This window comes from Trachurus trachurus (assembly GCF_905171665.1).
Source record: "Trachurus trachurus genome assembly, chromosome: 18".
In the NCBI taxonomy this organism is placed as follows: Eukaryota; Metazoa; Chordata; class Actinopteri; order Carangiformes; family Carangidae; genus Trachurus; species Trachurus trachurus.
The window spans coordinates 14,747,461-14,774,694 of NC_139909.1; the positions used below are offsets into that span (position 1 = coordinate 14,747,461).

The following is a 27,234-nucleotide window of genomic DNA, read 5'->3' on the forward strand; positions in this document are numbered from 1 at the left end:
ATTGTTTGAAGACCCACATGGTTTCGGTGGACACATGACAAAGACAAACAACCAATTAAAAAAAACTGAGTTAACTGAGACTACAAGAAACAAATATCAACTACTTAATTTACCAGCTCAATAACTCTTTATAGAAAAGTGTTCACAATTGTATGATTTTCTATTTACAGGTAAAATCACCCTGAAGAAAGGGATCTCCGCACACTTAGATCTATGCAATCTCTATTTATTAAAAGCTAAGCTTTCGGTCTCAGACGACCTTCATCAGAGCATACCACAGGTAAAATCACAAAATTAAAAGCACAGGACAAAAAATTCTTAATCCTTATTTTACAGAATACATGTTAACAAACATGGTTACAATATTTTTTTGAATGAGATTTAAATGATTACTGCAGTTTGTGGTGTTTTTTATTCTGCCTTAATGCTTTTCATTCAAGGATTGTATATTCTTTCATACAAGGCAAAAAGTTTGTCCATGATAACTTGAAATGCATTTGTTTTTTGTGGCTCTTCAATCATGACGGCTGGTGGAACCTCAATCACGTCTTTTAACACTGTTATCACTGGTGTTGTGAGATCCTCTTTTGTTGCCTTCATAAATTTTGATTTGATCAAAACAGCAGAGGCAACAGCAAGTAATGCTATGACTGCCCCACCCGCAAAGTATGGAGCCCATGTCTGTGTTCTATTTTTTATCCCAGTCTTTAGGACATGGCTTCTAGCCTGCTTTCTGATCTCTTCCTGTGTCATATTTCCTGATGACTGTCTAATGCGCTCTTCCTCTTTCTGTATTTTTCTCTCCACATCGTTTAACATTTCATTGGAGTAGTAATCTCCGTTGTTGTCCTCCACTATCTTTTCAGTGGTCTTGAGCAGCTCTGACACCTGGAAGTGGTTGCTCCTGTATCCATCTTCTTGGTTCTTCTTCCAGTATTTATTGTCAACGACATGGCACCGACCACCACACTTCTTCACCAGATCACTCAGGGCCTCACTTTGATTGACATACTCCTTGATCTCCATATCTTCAAGGAGCTGATCACCATGAGTGAAGACAACTACGGCATATTTCAGAGCATCTTCAGAGAAGTGATCACAAATTTGTGTGATGACGGCCTTCTCATGCTCAGTGAATCTCTCCACTTTAAGCACAATGAGAAAAACATGTGGCCCGGGAGCACACTCTGTGACACACCTGTGTATGTCAGCCTTCAGGTCCTTTTCAGACCTGTCTGGGTCAAAGAGACCGGGGTTATCGATCAAAGTGATGCTTTTTCCATTCATAGTTTTGGTCTTGACTTGACATTTTGTTTCAGAGTCAAGGGAACGGTTTATTAGGAACAGTTCTTCTCCAAGTATGGTGTTGGCCAGGCTGCTCTTCCCAGCTCCAGTTTTTCCAAACAGGACGATCCTTAAGCAGGATGTGTTTGGTGCTTGAAGAGAGTACAAAACAGAGTAAAAATTCTCTATCTCTATTTCAACTGTCATTGTTTCAACTTGTAAAAGTTGTCTGTTTTTCTCATTCGTTTGATTTGCTTTAAGATTTATTACAGCGTGTCATGAAAGAAAAATGTAAATCGTAATGTCACAAATATTGACTTTTGATATTTTTGCCGTAGTGGTCTTTGTGTACATGTCTGTTGCTCACTTCACTAAATCAGCTGTAATTTCTAAGAATGAGAGTCTGGAGGATTTCTTCCACTCAGCAACACACACACATACACACACGTAACCATGTTTCAAATTTCAGAAGTGCTTTTTTAATTTATGCATTGTTAATTTATCTATTATGCAATTCGATTCCAGCATTAGGTGAGTTTGACATTAAAAGAAAAAGACTGTTAGAACTGATAGAAGAAATAAACCTAACTTACCGTCCATGGTGTAAAAAATGAAATGCCGGTGCACAAAATGATACAAATCCTTCTCCTCTGTATCGTGCCCTGTTGTGTTGTTCTGACTTGCCCTTTGCTTCTTTTTTTTCTACCTGTCTGACTTGTTTCCGGCTCCAAGCTGAGTCGTCAACACGCATTGTTAGTATATTACACGGGCAGCAATATATTGTAACAGAAGAGCATAGTATTAGGCTATAACATCAGGGTGAAACAAAATTTTGCATTTTATAATTGATGGCCATGCAAATTAGGGTAATTTAAAGTAATTAATTATATGAAGGAAGAATACAAAATCAACCACGTTTTCTGGTTAGTCTGACACTTTCCTTCCATGATGATGATGATGAAAAAAAGTCTGTCTTTGGTCTTATGACATAAAAGGTTACACTACATATTTGTGATACTTTCCCACTGGAATGTCCAAAGGTCTCCTGCATTTTTATTTTGTTCCTTTGACTATGTATTAACACTATCACACTGTCACTATCACAATGTCAGATGTATTTTGGCAACTTCAGGTACTCTGTAGTTGCATTCTCAACAGCTGGGACTTTATCATTCTACTCCAACTAGTTTATGCTGCCATCTAGAGGAGCTCATTGTCTGTTAATGTTGGTCTTTCTCATCAACCCTGCACATTGTTTCTTGACACCATTATACATTTAGGCCTACGTATGCAGGATTTTATTATGAATAAACACAAAACAATTTTGGGGGAGACATTACTTGGTAATGGTAAGCATGGGAGAAAATTTATCAAGAGTCACACTTCAGCTTAGCCTTACATCTTATATGTATTGTGGAGGAAACCCAATTTGAAAAGGACTGTCATCTGTGACACTGACAGCCCCTGCTGCCGTCTTTGCACCATTGTATGTACAACTGTTCTGTCTGTTCCTCCCTCTGCTGCTGATGATCCTCCACTTGTAGCATCTCATTGATGTAACGTTGTCATTGGTTTACCTGCCTTATCTCATCTATTGTATGGCTCCTTCACCTGGAACTGGTTTATACAGTATGTTTCTGGAGCTGTTTGCCACACTTCACTAGATCTTTAAGAGCATTCTTCTGGTTGACAAACTCCTTGATCTTTCTTTCAGGCAGTTTGATACTGTGAGGAAGAGAACTATTGCATACTTTAAAGCTTCCTTTGATAAATTCGAGGTGTAGGCTATTTTGTCAATTATTGATCATAATAAACAGTTTCAGCTTTGAATGTAGAAATACATGGTACATGGATTTTTGGTGGTTAGCATCCTCAGTGCACTGTGGTCTTTTTGTAATGAAATGTTTCTTAAATATCAACATGCGTTTCTAAAGTTCAGTTCACCTGAAGGTAGGCCTGGGAATCTTACACTTTGTTGCTATATCATGCATTATTGTTGAAAATTCATATTTTACCATGTAGACAGGCTGCTTTCAACTGGGGAGTCCATTATCTATACATTTGTGTTGTGGTATTGTCTTAAAATTTATAACAAGCAGACAAGATAGCTCTTAAATGTTTATTTCTTTTATTTACAGAAGTTTAAGAGAAATAAAATCACATCACACTGATTATTTCACAATTTATCATTTAAAAAAAATCCACAGCATAATAATTTTAATAGCAAGGAGTAGTTTTACTGAAAAATAAGTATTGTGACCTTCAAGAAATTTATTGAAATAATAGTTGAATCACAGGTTCAGCTGGTTAAGGCCAGTAGGTGATATGATGTAATTACCAAGCTAAAGAAAATGAGAGCTAATCTAGTGAGGTGTCATTGGACCCTACCTGGCTGTCACTGACATGGTTTTATTAACACAAGCAAGACCAACACCTCAGTTTTATTACTTAGAACTGAAAATCGAATGGATATGAATCTGAACAATCCTAGTGCACACACTAACCTAGAATACATAAAACACAGTCAAACACAGCAAATGTATACATGATTAAAATAAATGTTAAGCAAGAGAACAAATACATGGGGCGGTGTTTAGCTCAGTTGGTAGAGCAGCTGCCCCATGTGTTGGGGCTATAGTCCTCACTGCAGGCGACTGTAGTTCGAATCCTGCGCCGAGTGGCCCTGTTCTGCGTGTCATTCCCCCTTCTCTGCCTCCTATTTCTTGTCTCTCTCTCAACTCTCCTGTCCATTAAAGGCGATCAATCACCTATAGCGCTATAACATTATGCAAAAATCCATTACCAAACTTCAGATAAAACTCATGTATCATATTCAAGCCACTGTAGTTTTCTTTTATTTATTTGATCTAGACTCAATGCTTCTTCTTCATTGTTTTATCCATTTTCCATTTGTCACTTTCTTTCAATAACAACTTTTCATTTTTGTTTTGTGAACCGAAGGCGAATATTGTTTATAGTAAGTTCTGCTCCTCATAAAAGCAGAAAATAATTTGGTATTGAATGAATAGAAAGGTCATGTTGTGAAATTTACATTTACACTGACTCTCCTATAATAACAGGAATAATGCCACTTACATCAACAACGTTAAAAATACACCAAACCATAACAGTATGGTCCCAGCAAGTGGTACTTGCACACAAAATAATAACAACAAGAAGAAGAAGAGCAAGGCAACCACCAGCAATGTGATTACTGCACGTGGGGAATATTTTGTCAATATGTAATCAATCAATTTTTTCAGAGCCCACTCTGAATATTGAAGTATTGCTAGTGCTACTCCTACAGCTGTTGCTATTCCTGTAATAGCTCCTCCAACAAATATTCCTTCTGCACTACCTCCTCCGGCTGCACCTGCTCCTGTTGCTGCTGAAGCTCCACCTGCTACTTTTTTTGTTTCTGATGCAGCTGTCATATCTTTTTTTGTTGCAGTTGCTTGTTTTTCATTGGATTCCTCTGCTCTTTTTTCTACTTCTTCTGTATCTGTTGCTGCTTCTTTTTCCTCTGTTTGTTTTGTTGTTGCTTCTCCATCTTCCTCTCTTCCTGTTGTTGTTGCTACTTCATGTTGTATTTTTGGTGCTGCTCCATCTTCATCTCCTTCTTTGTCTTCTATCTTTGTTGCTTCTTCCACTGTTCTTTTTATATCGTTCAAATCTTTTCCTTCTCTGGCTTCTTTTCCTTCCTGCACTTTCTCTGCTGCTCTATCTGTTGGTTTTGCAGTGTCCTGCAAAACTACGACAGCTGGGCTGGAGAAAGCTTCTACCATTGATTCTGCTGCAGGGCCTGTTAGTTTGATCCACATACTCTTGTAAACACCTTTGTTTTTGGTTTTGCTGGTGTCTCCTTCTAGCATGTTGCCTACTGATTCTTTGTTGCCGGTTTCCTCTGTTTCCCTCTCTGCTGCTTGCAACATCTTGTTGGTGTAGTAGCCCCCTTTGTTTTCTATCACTAGCTTGTCTATTGTGCTGAGCAGCTCTGTCACTCGGTTCTTCCTGTTTTTATTATCAACAACATGACACCGACCACCACATTTCTTCACTAGATCACTGAGACTTTTTTCCTGATCCACAAACTCCTCAATCTTCATTCCTTCAGGGAGCTGATCACCATGAGTGAAGACCACCACAGCGTTTTTTAAGGCTTCCTCAGAAAAAAACTCGCACATTTTGTCAATTGCATCCTTCTCTTGCTCTGTGAATTTCTCCACTTTCAGCACAATGAGAAAAACACGAGGTCCAGGAGAGCACCCTGTGATCCAGGTCTTCATCTCCTCCTCATGTCTGTCAGTGTCAAAGAAACCAGGAGTGTCAACCACAGTGATTCTTCTTCCATGAACAGATTTGGACTTTGTCTGACATTCACTTGCTCCACAGATGGTGGTGTGATGTATCTTGAACACATCCTCTCCAAAGATGGTGTTAGCCAGGCTGCTTTTCCCAGCTCCTCTTCTTCCCAGCAGGACGATCCTGTATTGTTTTAGCACTAGAGGAGAACATGGGTAAAATTACAAATAATATTAATAATAATAATAGTATTTTTGTGCTTGTTCTACTCTTAATTAGTCACTTTACGTTATCTTGCAATAATGTACATTGCAATAATGTGTCTTGTACATTCTTGTTACAGGACTGAAATGAAGAATTGAAGGATAAATATTTACAGTCATGCTAAACTGAATTTCTTACAAGACATAGATGATGCAGTTGGGAGTTAAATTACTCCTGTATATTTACTCCAGTCAGACTTACAACAACACTGGTGCTCTGAACATGCTCCACCACCCTAGGCTATGACCTGTTCTTGATTGGATGTTTAAAAAAATTGTGTAACAGAGGAAGCCGGCAGCTCCACATGCTACTGGTTTTCTGTTAGCTAACTTGTGTTGATTGTCTGGCCTGTGACGTAATAGGTCAACCAGAAAAAGGTCACGCACTAACAAGCTGAAAGGCAGAATAATGCTACCTATTGTAGCAGAATAAATTGATTCCCCAAAACAAAGGCAGTGGTCCAATTAAAGCTTCAGTTGGTAACAATTATTCAGTCATATTTGATGGAACTGTCACTATATTCAAATAGTCAGACATTAAATGGGTATTTTAGGACAAAATCCAACTCTTCTGGCTCCACCTACAGCCTGTAAACGTATTTGCCGAAATCCACCATGACTGACGATTCTCCACCAGTCAGGTAGAGGGAGCAGGAGGAGCAGCCAATCGCTGCTCGTACACAAAAGTGAAAGTAAAGTCCGCGACTTGGTCGGAAATTTCAAGACGATACACCTCCCTCCCTCTACACACACAAACACACACACACAAGAAGAGTGTGTTTCATGGTGAGAGAGACGTTAGATCGTTTTGGAGTCTCCGGTTGATGGATACGGTACGTCTTCTGTCAGTGCGTACGCACCTGCACGTGTGTGTGCCTGTGTGTATCTGTGCATGTGTGGGGCGTAGGCCTGGGACGATAACAAATTTTGCTGGACGATATATTGTCCCACAAATTATTGACGATAAACGATATTATTGACACATTTTTTGAGAACAAATTAACCACTAATATAATAATAATATTTCATAATAATGCAAGTAGACCCTTTTAAATGCGATACACTTTTATTTCTCATGAGTATTTTTTTTTAACCATTGTAATTGGAATGACAAGAACGTATAGCTACTATCCTAAATAAATAAAATAAACAAAAAATAATAAACAGTGCAGTGCAGCTCTTCTGTCCAATAACGTTACACACCTGAAGCTCCACTTTTCATTCAAACAAACTAATATGATTTCCACAGATGTAAGATTTCATCAATGAGACCAGCATTTATCTCCTAAAAAGTATTAAACCAGCCGGCGGTAAACCTCTAAAAACCTGCTGATAAGTTTTCTTAGTCGTTTTCTCCCCCAATGACGGAGGGTGACCGGCCCGTGAGCTGCTGCACACGGCTGCAGACTGTGGGAAGCCCCGCTCCTCCTGCTCGCTGCTACCACATTAGCTCCAAAAACGTCGGAGGAAATCTCCTAACAAGTGATATGTGGATAAACTGACCACAGACTGGGGATCTAAACTTTGACTTTCTCGCATGAAAAAATATTAAAACTTTAAAAAGTGACGTGTTAACAGCGCGGCAGCAAGAATTACGGTAAAATAGCTTTTAGCTGCTTAGCTTTACAGCTAGCGCTGCCGGTTGCCACGAAATGCATTCTGGGAAACAAAGATCCTGGATGACTGAAAAGAGGGTTCACTCCTTTCATTCTGCAAAACAAACGGCCCAGGTGCTGAGGCCGATGCACAGAGTGAAGCCTCTTGTCATCCAGCCTGGTTGGAGGCAAGAGACCAGGAAAACAAATACGTGCGCATGCACATTGCGATATATCGAGGCCGGAAAAACTGTCGAGTTCATTTTCATTTATCGTGCGATTAATTGATTTATTGATTATCGTCCCAGGCCTAGTGGGGCGCTTGGCAGAGGTTCATAAAGGGACCTGACGGAGTATTGTCTTGAAATTTCCGACCAAGTCGCAGAGTTTACTTTCACTTTACCAAATGGAGCTTTAAATGGTCCCACAACTGTTACTGGACTTTCTTTCATCAAAGAGTTCAGTTGTCAGTCAAAAATATGTTTTGCCTCCCGAGGAATTTAAACTTCACTTGGCAACAACTCTTGGATTTGAACAATATCTCTCCAAATATGTAAATCATTACCTTTAATGGTCTTCCCAACTCCAGATGTTCCTGCAATGATTCTGGTTGGTGGCACTAGGGGAGCAAAGTGATAAACGGTAAATAACATCGAACAGCACTGCCTCGGATCATTTTCTCACTATAATAACGTCAACACCGGTTTATATGATGCTGAATAAGTATCATGTAACAGTATTTTTGTTCAAGCATGTGTCACTTTTTACCTGGTGCTGGTTTGACTCCTGCCATGGCTCTTCTGACAATTCTGTTTATGATGAGCTCTTTGCTGTTTGCTGGGTCTGCTGCATCTGCCGCTCCTTTTTCCTTCCCCTTTATTTCCTGCAAAACTACGATACCTGGCCCATAGAAAGCTTCCCCTAATTTTTCTGCTGCAGGGCCTGTTAATTTGATGCACGTGTTCTTGAAGATATTGTCAGCCCCATTGCTCCCACCTCCCACCTCTGGAGCCATCTCTGTGTTTACCATCACCATCTCGTATCTTGTGTTGAGCTGTAGAGCCAAGCTTGGATAGCTGCTGCTGGAGTGGTTGTTTTTCCCCCCCAATATTAATTATCAGTGATGTGACACTGGCCGTTGCACTTCTTCACCACATCACTCAGAGACTGTCTGCCCTGGAGGAGATAAATGAATGTGTCATAAATCACACTATTTGTCTGCAGTGTTGTTTAAAATACTGAATGTATGGATTCATTCATGCTTCAACAACATTGTCTCACAGTGTGTATAAGAAGTTCACATTATGTCCTGTAGGGCTGGGCCAAAAAATCGATTTTTATATTAATCGCAATTTTTTTCTGGCAATTTCTTTTTCCGATTTTTTTTTGGGGGGACGACCAATCTTTATTGTACGATCATGTATTCTGTGCCATTACACTCGACAAAGTCAAACTGGCATGTTGTGTTCGTTTGTTCACAGATATCTATGTGAACAAACAAACACAACAGACAAACTGGTGTGATGTGTGTTGTTTTTTGTAAATATGACTTATGATGTATTGTCAAGTGTTTGGTTCAACCTGCTCTTGTTTAAGGAAAGAAAATCACAATAATTGAAATATAAAATCGCAATACTTGGTAAAATCGAATCGCAATACTTGTTTAATCAGAATCGCAATTTAAATCTAATCGGGACCCAAAAATTGTTAGAGAATCGAATCGGCACAAAAGCATATCGCCCCATCCCTAATGTCCTGTAATGCAGACGTTCACATACATTCATTACAATATCTACAGGTGTAAACTAGAAGTTTAAATTTGTAAACTCTTCCTGTGAGAGTCTCACTTTAATGATAGAACACAACTTACCGAAGAAAAAAAAAAAAAAGAACACAACTTACCAGAATTGTTGTCAGACATGATAACCGCAGAATGATGGAACTGCCTGTTTGATTGTTTCTTATAGATAGTCTTAAGTCTTTGCTAAGAGTGTGTGTTTTACTGCTCGGGCGATAGCAGAATGAGACACAAACTGTATGAGTTGTCAAGCGTAAGTGTCGTCCCTCAGTCTAACAAACCACACCCAGAGAAAGGTTGTGCAGTGTTGCCAACTCCTCAGTAAGGAAAGTCGCTATTGGCTGTCATGAAAGTCGCTAGAAGTCGTTAAATTACGTCATCGCCTCCTGCTCGTTAAAAACAGGAGTGATACATGCTTTCACGTTGGAGTCTTCAAACCAGAAACACGCCGGAAAAAGTTGCTAGATTTGTCGCTAGTCGCTTTTGACAAAGTCGCCGAGAGGGGTTGGAAAATCGCCAGATTTAGCGAGAAAGTTGGCAACACTGAGGTTGTGTTCCGCATAGCACTTGCACGGGGTTTTCCGTTCACGTAAACAACTTCAACTGACAACCGAACTGATCTGACAGGTCTGTAAAGGAAACTAACCAAGTAGCTAAACAATAACACTTCTGGAGAGATTGCCCTTTTCAGTAAACATCATTTCATTTGACAAGCAACAATTTAAACCATGCACTGGACTAATCAGGTCCTCTGTGAGCAGCGGTGATGTGTAGAGTTTTTTTGTTTTTTGTTTTATGTACAAGAAAAACTGGAAAAACACTGATGGTCTGTAAAATGATATGTTGTTACATCACTTCACAGCAAACCACCCCAGGACACTATTCGCCACCATTAAAGGGATACACCAACATTTTTTTTTCCGTGTCTTGCCTCACTACCAAGTCCATGACAAGCAGATAGACACCATCCTTTCGAGTTCGACTGTGCGTGCAGTAACGAGGGAGAGCCCGTTTCGCCTGTAATTAGCTTAGCTCAAACGCTGGAAGTGTATAGGTAATGGTAGCCTGCCTCCATCTAAAGTCATCAGAGAAACTCTTCAGCAACTCTAAACGGAAACCGGTGGGCCGATCTTCGTCTCAGAGCTGACAAAACTCTCCGGTAAGGCATCTTGAGCGGTCAAATGCCGTTAACGGGACGAGATCGGTCAAAACGGAGGGTTCAAGCAGAGACGGTTTATTTTGGTTCAAGCTAGCTACATCGAGGGTAGGTTAGCTTCCTATTTAAAAGTAAAAGCACAAATTCTATCGTCATGGATTTCTGTATGTAAAGGGCCACGGGTAGGAGGCAACGGGTAGGAGGCAGGCTAACACTACCTATACACTTCCAGCGTTTGAGCTCAGCTAATTACAGACGATACGGCTCTATCTCCCTTGTTACTGCACGCACAGTCGAAAGGATCTGCTTGTCATGGACTCGGAGTGAGGCAAGACACAAAAAAAAATGTTGGCGTATCCCTTTAACTGCCTATCCTCATTTTCCTCGACCTCTCTGCAGCTTTTGACACTGTTTCCCACACAATCCTCCTCAAACATGTATCCCATCACCTTGGCATCACCAGTACAGCCCTTATATGGTTTCAGTCCTATCCAACCGATCTCAGTTTGTCCCCATTGTTTGATGTTCTACCGTTTCAAGTACTGGTATGTGAAGTTTAAACTGTTAGCGGTCTCGTAGAGAATTGGTTCAATAGGTTAGCTTTGCAGCCTCACTAGGATACGTCTCATCTCACCGGCACCACACCATAACCAGAAGTTAATTTGTCACCATTAACAGCACCTCCTCTCCCCCTGCCCCAGTCAACCACAATGTCCCCCAAGGCTCTGTGCTTGGTCCTATCCTTGTCTACCTACACCCCCTTGGCTAGATCATACGTCACCACAGTCTCAATTTCCACCGCACTGATGATACCCAGCTCTGTCTCAGCACCTCACCATCCACTCTGCTCCCTCCACCGTCTCTGCTCAACTGCCTTCATGCATCACAATATACATAGTGCATTAGCTGAGACTTGAACTCACATCCTGTAGATACTAAGACCTCTAACGGTGGCGTGCACAGACTTTTTGAAGGGCAGGGGCAAAAAAAAAAGAAAAAGATAACATAACAAGCCACTGAAGCCTGTGTTTTTCAACAATTGAAACTGAGGGCAGAATTCAAAATATATATATTAAAAAAAAAAGATAAAATTATATTTGCCAAACTTAATCGACCATGACCCCAAAATTCTCCTTTCATGATGTTCAAAATTAGATCAGTGACTACTGTTAAATGATCCTGCTTTAATTCTGGTTTGGCTCTGTCAACACAGTATGACTGATCAGTAAATTGTTTCTCTTTAAAAAAAAAAATTCATGACTCTTTCCTCATTCTTGATTTTCAGCTGCCTGTGAAGGGTGCGCCCTGTGTATGTTTAGACTTCCAAAACAATAGTTCCAATTCTGCATTACTAGCTCAACCATGTTCAAATATGAATTTGAATTGCATTTTAAATTTATATAAAACACACATCATGTATTGGTGGCCTGTGATGTAATAGGTCAACCAGAAAAATGTCCCGTACTTACAAGCTGAAAGGCAGAATAAGGTCACCTATTGTAGCAGAGCTGGACAGACTTCAGTCAAGGAATCGATTCTCAAAGACAAAGACAGTTGTCCAGCTAAGTGCCGTTTTGGGAGCTCTCTTGTCTGATGCCCACCCTCGAGCGTTTTTGACGCTTTGGAAGCTTTTGGTGTGAACGCACAATTATGTCATCGATTACTGTCTAATACTTACCAGATAAACTCAGATTTTTATAATTTGGCAAAAATGTGCCGTCTGGGATGGTAACTTTAATGGAACCATGAAAACATTTTATCAAGTGTACCCACTAGTGATATGACTTTTTTCTTCCCTTGTCCTTTGTCCTGGTTCATCAAATTGAAGTTGGGTTTCTTTGTCCAAGTGCCCTGACATATGCACTGCATGTCTTTTATTTTCATATTTGGTTGCTGACACATAACACTGGTAGGAGCAGCTACAGGAGGAGGAGGCAGATCAGCAGGTTCAACAGGAGCAGATGCAGCTGGAGGAAGTGGTGCAGCAGGTGCAGCAGTGGGAATTTTTGTTGGAGGAGCTGTTACAGGAATAGTAACAGCTGTTATAGGAATAGCAATAGTAGCAACACTGAGTGGAAAAAAATGGATAAATTACATATTGACAAAATGTTGAGAATTTATTTGTTAGAAAAACATTATTTGAGTAGAATAGATAAATAATAAATAAGTTAAAGGTCAAATATAAGTTAACATTAATATCGATAAAAACAGTATGTTGAATATGTGGTTAAAAAAGAAACTGCATTTCATTTGATTTTGGAGTTACATTAAAAACTTCACGCCCCATGATGCTCTAGGAGCAGGAAGGTGATTGGACGTGATTACGCCAGAGTGTGTTGTTGTAGGCAGCCATGTTGAACTTTGCCTTGAACTCGCACACACTGTATGTTTTATTCTCTCTTTTTTTATTATTCACTAAAGAATGTCTGAATTGAAGAACACAAACGTTCACACACATTCATTATAATATCTGCAGGTATAAACAAGTTGTAAACTCATCCTGTGAGAGTCTAACTTTAATGATAGAGTAGTGCATAAGCTTGAAAACAAAACAATACCTCCTGGGTGGGATTGTCCTGAAGCTCAGCATCACACTTCCTGACCCTCATTAACCCTGAAGCTGCATTTCTGTCTCTGTGCTCTGACTGGAGAGATTTACAGTAAGATCTCTACTCCAGCTGATGTTGCTTTGTGCTGCCATCTAGAGGTTGCTACACATCACAGCTTGGTGTTTTCTTAGTGTTTACGGTTTCACTTTCCTCTAACACTAAATTTGAGGGTCATTTTTATTATTTATTTCTACCCACAGTCGGCACATGTGATCTGTGTATGTGAGAGAGAGAGGGAGACCATAACAAACAGTTAGAGGTCAGTGGTTGTCTGTCTTGGCTGCCATGTTACATTAAAAACTAATGCTAATTTGATTTCAGTAACTGCAGATTGAAAGACAGGTACAATGTGAATGGGCCCTTATTCATTTAACATCAGTGATGATAGTACATTAAAGCAGAAGTAAGCGGAATGTTTGTGTTAATATAAGTCTCAAATAGTTATATCTTCCAACAGTAATCACTTACATAGAGTGTTTGGTCTGAAACACGGGTCTGTCAGTCACTCTGCTTTGCTGTAAGCCAAGGAGAGAACTTTCCTTGTATCCTACAACCTTTATCCAATGAGGAGAGGGAACGGCATAAAGGGGCGGTCCTCTCTGTGTGTGCAGCCATGGGATGCGCGTGAATGTGGTGACGTATAGGGACGAGGGCGGGGACTGCTAACTCCATCTGCTGACAGGAAGTTAGCCAAAACGACCGGATCGCCTACTTCTGCTTTAATTTTAAAGCAACATCAGAGCTTGTTATCATAAACATTGTTTGTTATCATTAATTATCAATACAGCTCATCTTTTTTTGACAAAGAGTACAATCTCTTTTTATGCAGCCAGAAAGCAAAAACAAAAATGTGATGTTAGTTTTCAACAGTGACAATCATTTTTATATAGCTTAGCCTTTCGTTCATTTTATCCAGTATATATTTATGAATAAACATAATCAAGCAATGGATTAAAGGTAGCTGATAGCAAGATTTTACTATGACATAGGACGTTTTAATGATGAGTCCCCAAAGTTTGCAACTCATTTTGGCTTTCCATCCTGTCCTGACTGTCAATGTAAAACATTTTTCAACAATGCAACTGTACTATCCAGGACACAGTGGCTGTCATCTTTGACACACCGAGCTGTCATCTTTACAGCTTGCCATGGTGTTTCTGCTTACTCAGATGCATAGTATCCTAACACCACCGGCCAATGCTCCTACTCAAGCAGCTGCATTTGTAAGTGCTGCTACAGCTTTTCCTGCTGCAGATGCAACTGTTCAGGTGACAGGTGTGGCAGGGCACACCTACCAACACTTGACTTCCCGGAATAACAAAGAGGGTTTCTGTGTTGTCATTTACAGTAAATGTCTTCTTTGATTTTGGTCATGATAATCTGTGAAAATGAAGACTTGCAGCAGCATTTACAGACACACATACAATGGGTAAGGTTAACCATAAACACTGATAAATAGAAATGAAAAAAATCAATGTCTGTGTCAATAAAAGATGATTTGATGATTTCAACCTTTTCTGACATTAATAGATTATTTTATTTTAAGTTTAATTTACAAAAATACTCATATTTGACAAGTTATTAATTCAGTGTTGTCTGTAGTGTACTTATCACACTATATAACACTTATGACTATTGGAAAAATGGGGGGAAAACAAGTTTAAATAGTTATAAATTATAGTTATAAAAACCAAATCAGATTTATTTTTCTTTCTCATATTAGCTCAGTATGAAAGAGAGAGAGAGGTTTGATATGTATCACTGCATTGTTTTCATATTTGGTTCCATGGTGATGCAATACACTGGTATGATAATCATCACCTGAGTGAAAAATAGCCTAGCTTCCTGGAACTTTTTTTTTTTTTTCCACTTTTTGAGTAAGAAAAAAAATCTGTTATGGAGGATTCTAACAGAAAGGAAACTGAGATATATGAAGTTTTGTACACCACTCTTTATAATGTTCATCAAATCAACAGATCAACTGTTTATTCTGAAAATATTTCACATGTTCCCTCACCAAGATTGTTTCACAGTTTATCATTAAAAAATCCATAGTAAAATGATTATATATAAAATGTAATAGCAATTATAATAGCAAGGAGTAGTTTTACTGAAAACTTTGTAATGTGAAAGTAAAAGTTGAATCCAGTTCAGCTGGTAAAAGTTGAAGCCAGTAGGTGATACTATACCCACAAAAAGTTAGGAATATCTGACTTTCTGTCAGATGGGAACTGTAAAAAAAAATCATGCTACAGTGATATTATATCATCAAAGTATGGCATTTAAGTAGAAGTATGCTATTTTTTTCATCTTAAACAATGTATTGGAACAAAAGCTAATAGTGGTGGGTATACCACAACAAAAAATGTTCATGTCTCAATAAGTTGTCATATGGCCAAAGGACGTCCACTTCTCTGCCTTTCGGTGACTCTTCCAGTCTCTCTGGCTGTGATGTCCAATTCCGATTTGTTGCCTGTCCAATTATTGATGACATACAACACGCAATTCATTTGAGTTGTTTTGTTTACACCATTTTCAGATTCAACACGTGGCCTATACAAGTTCAAAGTTATTATTATATCAAACATTTTAACAAAACCGTGCCCATGCCAACCATACTGTTCGCAGACAATATGGAGTTTTTGTAATCGCGTATAATGAAAAATAAAAAAAGACACCAGGGAGATGACAGTCATACAGTAGTTACATAATAAATAATAATAATACATTTTATTTGTAACGCGCTTTTTCAAGTGCTCAAAGACGCTTACATAAAAACACAATTAAAATACAATGCAGAAAATGATCACAGATTAAAATACAAGAACAAGATACACAAGTTTAATTTATAGATTAAAAGCCAGTTTAAAAAGGTGGGTTTTTAAAAGTGATTTGAAGGTGTGGGGGTCTGTGCAGTCTCTGATGGGTTGGGGGAGTGAATTTCAGAGGGTGGGGGCGGCAACGGAGAAGGCTCTGTCCCCCCAGGTTCGGTGCTTGGTCCGGGGGGGTAGGGTCAGGAGATTTCCTGCTGAGGATCGGAGGGCACGGGGGGGGTTGTAGTGGTGAAGAAGGTCTGTGAGGTAGGGGGGGGGCAGGTTGTTGAGTGATTTGTAGGTGAGCAGGAGGATTTTGAATTGTATGCGGTGTGCGATGGGGAGCCAGTGCAGTTTCTGGAGGACAGGGGTGATGTGTTCTCGGGAGCGGGTGTGGGTGAGCAGGCGGGCAGCAGAGTTCTGGATGTATTGGAGTTTATTGAGGAGTTTGGATGATGAACCGTATAGGATGCTATTGCAGTAGTCCAGTCTGGATGTGATAAAAGCATGGATCAGGGTTTCAGCGGCAGAGTTGGTGAGTGCGGGGCGGACACGGGCAATGTTTTTGAGGTGGAAGAAGGCAGTCCTGGTGATCTGGTTGATGTGGTGGTCGAACTTAAGCTGGCTGTCGAAGATGATTCCAAGGTTCCGGATGAGTGGGGAAGGGGACAGAGTGCAGTTGTTGAAGGTGAGGCTGAAGTTTTGGGTTGTTCTGGTGCAGGATGTGGGACCGATGATGATGATGTCTGATACATAACATAGTTGACAGCATTGCCATGATAAAAGCATAAACGTTTGTCTCAAATGTTAAAAAGGAGAGGCATTTTATCCTCACTATTCTGTACTTTTAGGTTTTTTTGTCATAATTTTAGATTTGTCAAACACAGACTTGGCTGTGTTCACGACTGCCTCTTTGACTGAACCTGCTTGATCAGCTTCGTCATATCCAATACAACCTCCTACGACTGCTCCTGCTGCTGCTGCAACTCCTGCAACTATACCTAATCCAACTTCAGCTCCTGCTGCTGCTCCTAGTGCCAGTACTGTTAGCTTCAGTACTCCTGCTGCTGCTATGGCTGCGACAGCTGCTCCAACCATCATTGGAATGCCAAGCAGAGCTCCCAACAGCACTCCTGTGGTAACACCAGCTAATTTCTTTAGATGGTTTGAGACATTTATCTTTGCCTGCTCTCTGATCTCTTCGTCTGACATTTCTGGTGATGTCTGTCTGATGTCCTCTTCCTCTTGTTGTATCTTACTCTCTACTGCTTGTAGCATCTCATTGGTGTAGACACCCTTTTTGTATGCCACCTCCTGAATTGTGTTGATTAGCTTTTTCACAAGGACATCGTTGTTCCTGTATTCATGCTGGTTGTTCTTCCAGTGTTTATTATCAATGACACAGCACCGATTACTGCACTTCTGCACCAGGTCACTCAGCTTCTTATTCTGACGGACAAACTTCTTAATTGTCTTTCCGTCTTTGAGCTCGTTACCATGAGTGAAGAGAACTACAGCATGTTTGAAAGCCTCCTCACTAAAACATTCTTTTATTTTGTCAATAACCTGCTCCTCCTGCTCTGCAAATTTCCCCACCTTCAGCACAATGAGAAAAGCATGAATCCCAGGAGCACACTCTGTGACACACCTCACTATCTCAGGCTTCAGTTCCTTCTCAGACTTTTTTGTGTCAAAGAAACCAGGAGTGTCGATCAGAGTGATTCCTTTACCATCAACACGTCTGGTTTCTGTCTGACATTCTGTTGTTTCAGAGTTTGAAGTGTGGCCTTTGTTGAACACATCTTCTTCTCTAAATATGGTGTTAGCCAGGCTACTTTTCCCAACTCCAGTTTTCCCCAGCAGGACGATCCTCAAGTCTGACAATAGAGAAGATTAATTAGATGTACATTCTTAGTCATAATTTCTTTTGCATTAGAAAATCTATTTATTGTTTTCCGGTTAATAAGCTTTGAAAATATGATTCCAGTCTCTATTTTTTTATGTTGTTGTTTATGTGAATTTTTGAGGATCACTCAGGATAATGTGACACTGAGCACTAAACCACGTAACAGTATTCTACTTCTGCCTCTCACATTTTATCCCTGATGCATCCTAAAGCCCATTCAGAAGGTATTGCATTTCTTGGACAGTTGGGTGCATCTGCTATAAAAATGTTTGCCTTAAATGAGCACAATGGGGCATTTCTAAAACATCAACTAGTTTAAATTTAAATTAAACCTTTTTGTCTCATATGTGTTTACAAAAGAGGAGATTATGTTAGCTGTGTCAGTAAAAGCCTTACCTGTGTTCCCTGCTGCTTGATCAGCTTTTTTATGTTGAATAAAACGTTTTTTAAATGAGACCACTGCTGCCTTCACTTCTTCTGTCATGGCTGTGGCAACAGATCCAACCATCACTGGTCGACCAAACAGAGCTCCCAACAGTGCTTCTGTGGTGACACCAGCTAATTTCTTGAGGAATTTAGAGACCTTTCTTTTTGCCTTCTCTCTGATTTCTTCATTTGACAAGTTTACTGATGTCTTTCTGATGCCCTCTTCTTTTTGTTGTATTTCACTCTCCACTGCTTTTAGCATCTCATTGGTGTAGAGACCTTCATCATCTGCCATCTTTTTAATTGTGTCAAGTAGGTTTTTCACCTGGACTTCATTGTTCCTATATTCATGCTGGTTGTTCGTCCAGTATTTATTATCAATGACGTGGCACTGATTCTTGCACTTCTCCAGCAGATCACTCAGCTTCTCATTCTGACCGACAAACTCCTCAATCTTCATTTCGTCATCAAGCTCGTCACCATGAGTGAAGACAACTACAGCATGTTTGAAAGCCTCCTCACTGAAACACTTTTTTATTTTGTCAATAACCTGCTCCTCCTGCTCTGTGAATCTCTCCACTTTCAGCACAATGAGAAAAGCATGAATCCCAGGAGAGCACTCTGTGATGCACTTTGCTAACTCAGCCTTCAGCTTCTTTTCAGACCTGGTTGTGCCAAAGAAACCAGGAGTGTCAATCAGAGTGATCTCTCTTCCCTCAACAGATTTAGTTTTTTTCTGGCATTCTTTTGTTCCAGAGTTTGCAGTGTGGCCCACACTGAACACATCTTGTCCCAGTATGGTGTTACCCAGGCTGCTTTTCCCAACTCCAGTTTTTCCCAGAAGGACGATCCTCAAGTCTAAATGGAAAAAAGATGTGTGATTTAATAGTGTGTGTGTGTGTGTGTGCACACGTGCATGCGTGCTTAAAATAAAAGAACACAACTTACCACTATTGTTGTCCGACATGATAACCGCAGAATAACCACTGCCTGTGTGATTGTTTCTTACAGATTATTACAGGCTTAAGTCTTTGCTCATGAGTGTGTGTTTTACTGTTTGGCCAATAGCAGAATGAGACACAAACTGTCTGAGCCGTCCCTCAGTCTAACAAACCACACCCAGAGAAAGATTGTGTTCCACACTTGCACAAGGTTTCAGTTCATGTGAATATCTTCAACTGACAACTGAACTGATCTTTAGAGATAAGTCTGTAAAGGAAAACCAACCAAGTAGCTAGCTAAACAGTAACACTGTTAACCATTGTTCTTTAGAGGGTGTTCTGGTGAGAGTGCCATTTTTCAGTAAACAATATCACTTTGTTAACTACAATTCAAGCCATGCACTGGACTAATCAGATCCAGCAGTGATTTTGATGTTCAGTAATGAAATCTACCTGTGAATATCACAACATTTAGCCATGGCGGATGCAAGGGAATGGTGTAAAGTCGTGCTTTCCTAACTGAAGCATTGTAAACAAGAATATTTTTTCTAAAATTTTCGAAATAAATAATTTCAAATCAAAATATAGTTTTTCAATGGGAAACAGAAACAATTTAAGCTGCTTCACAGTAGTGGTTGGGGCAGATTTGGGTAATCCTTAGCAACAAGAGACAGAATAGGAAAACAATAAGAACACATATTGCATTAGCTGAGACTTGACCTCACAACTTCTAGACTGGAGGCTGTGGTTAAGTGGAGGTTGGGGTGTAAGCTGAAGGCCATTCTGGGTGACCCTGAACACCCTCTACAGACTCTCACAGGTGCCGCAGTAACAGGCTCATCTCCCTGACCTGGAGAACTGAAAGGGTGATCCTTCATTCCTGCTGCCATCAAGATGCACAATGCCATTTGTTAGGCTATATACTTTTACTTTGTATTTGTATCATTTTAGGTTATTTATTGCTCTGTGTATGTTGGTCTTTTTTTCTCTTTCTTTTTTTAACAAAAAGTAATTTGCCCTAGAAGTGAAAACTGACTGCAATTGTTCACAAAAGCAGAATTCAAAATGTTTTTACAGAAATCTGCTTGTTTTAGATAATACTCTGATATTTGCCAAACTTCATCAACCATGACCCCAAAATTCTCCTTAAATGAACTTGTGACTACTGTTAAAATATGCCTGCTGTAATTCTGGTTTGTCTTCTCATCTCTCAAGTGGCTGTGTCAGCACAGTATGACTCATGACCAGGCACTATTGTTTCTGCTTGAAAAAAAAATCCATGACTTTCCTCATTTTTGATTTTCAGCTGCCTGTGAAGGGTGCACCCTGTCTATGTCTAGACTTCCAAAAGAATAGTTAATATTCTGCACTACACGCTCAACCATATTCAAATATGTATTTATATGAATTTTAGTATATAAAACACACAACTCAGTTTGCAAGTATTTTTGGCTTTTGCTCTCAAAGCTTGAAACACTACACATGTAGGCTATCTTGTTACTTTGTCTTACTGCATGTTCCATTTTCACCATTGATATGTTTGTTTAACCATGCAGTAGGCCTGCAATATACCACTGAATAAGTCTGACTCACTGGAATATCAACCAGGCTTTCTCTGTGTTGGAGTTTTATTTCAATCAGACAACTCTGGAATGAGAAGAAATCATTTAATGAGTGTAAGCATAGCAAGCTGAAGCACAGCATGTACAGTATAGCATATTCTTGAGCATGGCTACAGCAGGTTTGGTGTCAGGCTCTGTCTCATATTTGTTCCCTGAATGATCTGCTTTGCCACATTACAGGGAATGAAGCGACCCCCCCCCCCCCCCACCGAGGATCACGAGACAGAGCCGAGGTGGTGGGTTTGCAAGTAGTGAAAGGCAGAGCAGCAGCACATTAGCAGCAGAAGAATAGCCAGGGATGAGCAGGTAATGGGGGATTTAAATAACCCGCCCTATTTGGGCTGATCAGGATGGGCGCTGCTTGAGTTGTCTGCCTGAACTAGCTTCGCAGGCTTCGCATCATTTTTTGACATTCACTGAGTAATTGACCCTTCGCCAACCCCTCCCACAAACGGTTATTGTCCAATCCTACGTTAGCAACCGTAACTATAGGCCTGGCAAGCTTTTGCCAGTGAGTCATTACGTTTGCTTTTGTGGACACATTTTGAGACAAGGACGAAAAACATTTGTTTGTAGAGAAGGATGTTGTTGTTGCTGCTGCTACTATGGCAGTGGCGGCGGCGGCAGCAGCAGCAATATAGAGATGTTCAGATACGAGCAGACTTTTTTTTTCGACTTGAGCAAGTGTAAATATGGGGATAACCATATGTTCACCTCCAAAATGACAGCTGTACTTTTAGGGCTTTTACCTGGGCTTTTAGGCGAGGGATCCTACAGGCAGGGACTGCTTTCACTGACTGATACAGTGCTGGGAGAAAAAAAACAGCAGCGAAAGCTGTATGTGGTTCACAATCGCCCAAAAACTTGCAGTTTGACAACCAGTGAGATGACCTAAGTCTTCGTGGGTTGATAGACGGTAAAATGACCAGCCCTTACTGCTACTCTGTCCAGTCGTGTCGTTGAACAGATGTTTTATCCTCCTGCGCGAGTCACGTCACTGAAAACTATGAATGATCTTTGTGACTTCTTCTCTCTATTATCTCAGAACAGTTTATCCAGAAATTTGCTGATATTTCCTTTGAAATCGATACCAAATATTGCCAGGAGCATGGCTGGGAGTGAAAGCTTGCCCGGCGTAGCAACAGTAACCAAGGGGGCGGGGCTTACGCGAAGGGTCAATTCCTTACACACTCACTTTACTTTTATACAGTAAAACCAAAAGAGCTTCTTATATCAGGCTGATAGGAAACATAATTTCTTACCATTTTTAATTCAGAGCATGGCAGCTTGATTTTCAGACTCTTTTATTATAGTTTCTCAGTAGATAGCAGTGATTTTATTTATAAGTGGCAGTTATGACAGTTGTATTGTATCAGCTTGTATCTTGCATAGATAAACCTGATTAGATCAGAAAAGAACAGGTATCAAAAATTCTGAGGCATGCCTCATAATGTGTGAATAAGTGTGTCATGTTAGGTGAACATTCACTTTGCACTACCGCACTCATCAACTGCCATGTTTCTCCACCGGATCACACAGATTGTTATTCTGACTGACAGATTTCTCAATCTTCACTCCCTTAAGCATGTTGTTGACATCCAAGTCAGATGTTACTGCTAGAGTATCTGTCACTTTACCTTGAATGAACCTGGCGTGAGCCTGTTTTTCATGTTTTCAGTAAATGCTGCTGTTTCTTGGCCATTATCTGTACAAATTCAGTGTTCAATCACTGTAAATATTTGTTTTACACTTTGGGTGTAGCCTATTTTTTTTGTCTTGGTCTTTTCATAACTTATTATCATGACCTGTATTTCTGTAAGTAAGAAACAGTGGTGGAGAGATTTTTCCATGATTTTAATGTTTGTTCACAGTTTTGTTAAGCATCACCAGTGCATCAGATCACTCCCATGAGAGAACCATCAATATCACACTCCAAATTACCTAAACTTTATTTATCAAGTTGTCACACAAACATGTAGCCAAAAATGCAATACAGAGCAGAAAAAAACAACAACAAAATAAAATGACAACCAAACATAGTTGAAGGCTTTACTGAAGTAAATGTACTAAAACATTAAAAAAAAAAAAAAAAATGCTATCAACATTTTGTTTTCCAAAATGAATCCTTCTCTACCAAAGCCCTTCTGTCTCTACCCATTCTTGTGCAAAACCCTCCAGGCTGATATGATAGCGGGCCCTTTAGTTTTTCTACCCATAATTCATGGCATAAGTGCCCCTTTTGCAACTGGCCAGCTAAGAACGGGGCTGAGCGGCTACTCTCTCTGAAGTTAGAGGAGCCATGCACTCACATCTCCTGTAAATCGGTAGAGATTCATTAAGAGTAACAGGAGTACAAATAAAGGGCAAAGTCAAATGTTAGAATGATATCACAGTAAGAGTTAAATGGATTATATCATAAATGAAATACACACTTTTGATTATAATGCTAACATAATAGAGCCACTTTTCTCCATTCAACATATAGACCATCACATGCAAAATTTGACACTACACTTGCAATCACTTTTCTACAATTCAAGGCTTCAAAGCCACAATTAGGGCAGTCAATGTGTCTCCTAACCCTAACCCTCTTGAGTGAGAAAATGTAGTGAAAATAATAACATTAATTCATTAACATTATATCAACATAACATTATGGCTTGCAGGATCTACTTATAATAAGAGCCAGCCATGTTGGGGGCAGCTGTTTTGAAACCGTCTGAAACTTCTATAACAGCAAGAATAACGCTGACAACAGAATCACCAATGATAGTACAAACAATGATATAAAGTATTCAGATGAAAACAGCAGCAGTAAGTAGAAGACTACCACTAACAAGAAAAGTCCATAATTTTGCTTGATAATTACCCAAAGATGTTTTATTTTTTTGTATAATTGTACTAACTTTACAATTTTCGGGATCGTTTTTATTAGTCCCCACACTCCAACTGCTGTAGCTACGACTTTTGATATTAATGCACCTAACCCTCTTGATACTAATGCACCTACCCCTCCTGACACTAATGCACCTACCCCTCCTGACACTAATGCACCTACCCCTCCTGAAACTACTCCAAATGCCCCCCAAATGATCGCTGTTAAGCCCCCAAGGAACCAAAAGAGAAAATTTCCAAATCCACTTCCCTTTTCTCCTTTTTGTCCTTCTGGACTCCTTTTGGTTCTTTTTCCTGTGTTTTTTTCCTCCTCTTTTTTTGCTTTGTCTTCTTTTGAAGAATCCTCTCCTGCTTCATCTCCCCCTTTTGCTTTTGGTGGATCTTCTACTTCTACTTTACCATCATCGTCTGTCTCCACTTCCACAACTTCTCTTTCTTCTTTGACTTTTTTTCCTGCCTGCACTTTCTCTGCTGCTCTGTCTGTTGCCTCCTCAGTGTCCTGCAAAACTACAACAGCTGGGCTGAAGAAAGCTTCTACCAATGATTCTGCTGCAGGGCCTGTTAATTTCATCCATGTATTCTTAGAGACACTTTTGTTTTTGGTTTTGCTGCTGTCTCCTTCTAGCATGTTGCCTACTGATTCTTTGTTGCCGGTTTCCTCTGTTCCCCTCTCTGCTGCTTGCAACATCTTGTTGGTGTAGCAGCCCCCTTTGTTTTCTATCACTAGCTTGTCTATTGTGCTGAGCAGCTCTGTCACTCGGTTCTTCCTGTTTTTATTATCAACAACATGACACCGACCGCCACATTTTTTCACTAGATCACTGAGACTTTTCTCCTGATCCACAAACTCCTCAATCTTCATTCCTTCAGGGAGCTGATCACCATGAGTGAAGACCACCACAGCGTTTTTTAAGGCTTCCTCAGAAAAAAAATGACACATTTTGTCAATCGCATCCTTCTCTTGCTCTGTGAAGTTCTCCACTTTCAGCACAATGAGAAAAACACGAGGTCCAGGAGAGCACCCTGTGATCCAGGTCTTCATCTCCTCCTCATGTCTGTCAGTGTCAAAGAAACCAGGAGTGTCAACCAAAGTGATTCTTCTTCCATGAACAGATTTGGACTTTGTCTGACATTCACTTGCTCCACAGATAGTGGTGTGATGTATCTTGAACACATCCTCTCCAAAGATGGTGTTAGCCAGGCTGCTTTTCCCAGCTCCTCTTCTTCCCAGCAGGACGACCCTGTATTGTTTTAGCACTAGAGGATAATAATAGTGTTTTTGTGCTGCTCATACTCTTAATTAGCCACTTTACGTTTTTCCAGTTACAAAATATTAATTGCAATAATGTGTCCTGTACAGTCTTGTTACAGGACTGAAATTAAGAATTGAAGATCAAATATTCAGTTATACTAAATTGAACTTCTTAGGTCAACCAGAAAAAGGTCCTGTATCCTAACAAGCTGAAAGGCAGCATAAAGTCATCTATTGTAGCAGAGCTGGACAGAATTCAGTCAATGAAATGATTCCCAAAGACAAAGACAGTTGTCCAACTAAATGGTCTCACAGAGCTACATTGCAACAGTAACTGGATTGCAGGCTCTGTCGTTTTTCATCAAAGAATTGTGGTGTCAGTCAAACTTCACCTGGCAACAACTCTTGGATTTGAACAATATCTCTCCAAATATGTAAATCATTACCTTTAATGGTCTTCCCAACTCCAGATGTTCCTGCAATGATGATTCTGGTTGGTGGCACTAGGGGAGCAAAGTGATTAACAGTAATTAACATCAAACAGCACTGCCTCAACTCATTTTCTCACTATAATAATGTCAACACTGGTTTATATGATGCCAAATAACTATCATAACAGTATTTTTGTTCAAGCATGTGTCACTTTTTACCTGGTGCTGGTTTAACTCCTGCCATGGCTCCTTCTGTCTCAGTTACTTGTTCACCTCCTTCTGCAGCTCTGTGTCCTGGTGGTGGTTGCATCAAGGCTCCTCTGACAATTCGGTTTATGATGAGCTCTTTCTCTTTTTCTTTGCTGTTCTCTGGGTCTTCTGCATATGCCGCTCCTTTTTCTACCCCCTTTATTTCCTGCAAAACTACGATACCCGGCCCATAGAAAGCTTCCCCTAATTTTTCTGCTGAAGGGCCTGTTAGTTTGATGCACGTGTTCTTGAAGACATTGTCAGCCCCATTGCTCCCACCTCCCACCTCTGGAGCCATCTCTTTGGTTACCATCACCATCTCGTATCTTGTGTTGAGCTGTGTAGCTTTGCTGATGCTGGAGTAGTTGTTTTTTGTTTAGTTTTTTTCCCCAGTATTGATTATCAGTGAGGTGACACCAGCTGTTGAACTTCTTCACCAGATCATTCAGAGTCTGTCTGCATAGGAGGAGATGAAATGAATGTATCCTTAATCACACTGTTTGTCTGCAGTTTTGCTTTACATACTGAATGTATGGATTTATTCATGCCTACATCAACAAAGGTGTCTCACAGTACAGTACACAGTATAAGGAGTTCACATTATGTCCTGTAACGCAAAAGTTCACACACAATCATTATGATATCTGCAGATATAAACAAGTTGTAAACTCATACTGTGACAGTATAACTTTAACGATAGAGTAGTGCGTAAGCTTGACAAAAAAAACGTGCCTCCTCCTGGGTGGGATAAGCCTGTGAATATTCTCATTTGTCCAGGTCATAGCTATCTCAAATACATTTAAATCGAAAGCAACCAAGTCCAGTTGCTTTCTGTTTTGTTTTCTTTGAAACTCCTGGGTGGGATTGTCCTGAAGCGCAGCATCACATTTCCTCACCCTCCCTTACCCCTGATGCTGCATTCCTGTCTCTGTACTCTGAGCAACTGGAGAGATATAAGATCCCTACTCTAGCTGATGTTGCTGTGTGCTGCCATCTAGAGGTTGCTACACATCACAGCTTGGTGTTTTCTTAGTGTTTACGGTTTCACTTTCCTCTAACACTAAATTCACGGTCGTTTTTGTGATATATTTCTACCCACAATCAGCATGTGATCCGTGTCTGTGGGACCTTAACAACACAAACAGTTAAAGGGCTTTTGGTTTTATTTCTTGGCTGCCATGTTACACAAAAAACAATGCTAAATTGATTTCAGTAACTGCAGATTGAAAGACAGCAGTCAGTGCTAATGATGTGACCTTAACCTCACAACCCCTGTCGTCTAAAGACAGACAAGTTAAGAGAGAATAACCATTTAGCCTTACCAGTTCCGTGTGTTCCCATGTCCTTTCTCCTCTGCTCTCACTCTGCTTTCACTTTCAATTTGATGTGCCAGTTGAAGGGAGGGGGCTATTTTGGGATTTCATCCCCTCCCCCATACTCAAACAAGAAATTAAAGAGGAAGAAACCCTGCTGTGGTGCAAAACTTAAGACAACAAGAGACATAAAGTACACTCAGATGTCCCATGTTACACATCTATGCTGCTTTATTAATTTGGGGTCATTCCTATGTTCCCACAGCCCTATGTTCCCACATTTCTAACTTTTGTTGTCACTGAAAATTAGGCCCTATGTTCCCACAGCCCTTTGGTCCCACCATTGGTTGGGTTTAGGCAATGAAGAAAAGAGTTGGTT

The 27,234-nt window shown here is 40.1% G+C and overlaps 1 protein-coding gene across 1 annotated transcript; it reads right to left on the reverse strand.

The window, feature by feature from the left end:
• Nucleotides 1–250: 250 nt before the first annotated feature.
• LOC311001905 (GTPase IMAP family member 7-like) lies at nt 251–26,899 on the reverse strand (the record flags this gene model as incomplete). The annotated part of the gene is made up of 6 exons (XM_083993084.1): nt 26,865–26,899; nt 25,513–25,998; nt 8,010–8,063; nt 5,373–5,785; nt 808–1,008; nt 251–259 (listed from the first exon to the last, which is right to left on the reverse strand). Exons 2-6 carry the CDS (start codon nt 25,859–25,861, stop codon nt 251–253), a joined length of 1,026 nt encoding a protein of 341 aa, XP_083849210.1. The 5' UTR covers nt 25,862–25,998; nt 26,865–26,899.
• Nucleotides 26,900–27,234: the final 335 nt, after the last annotated feature.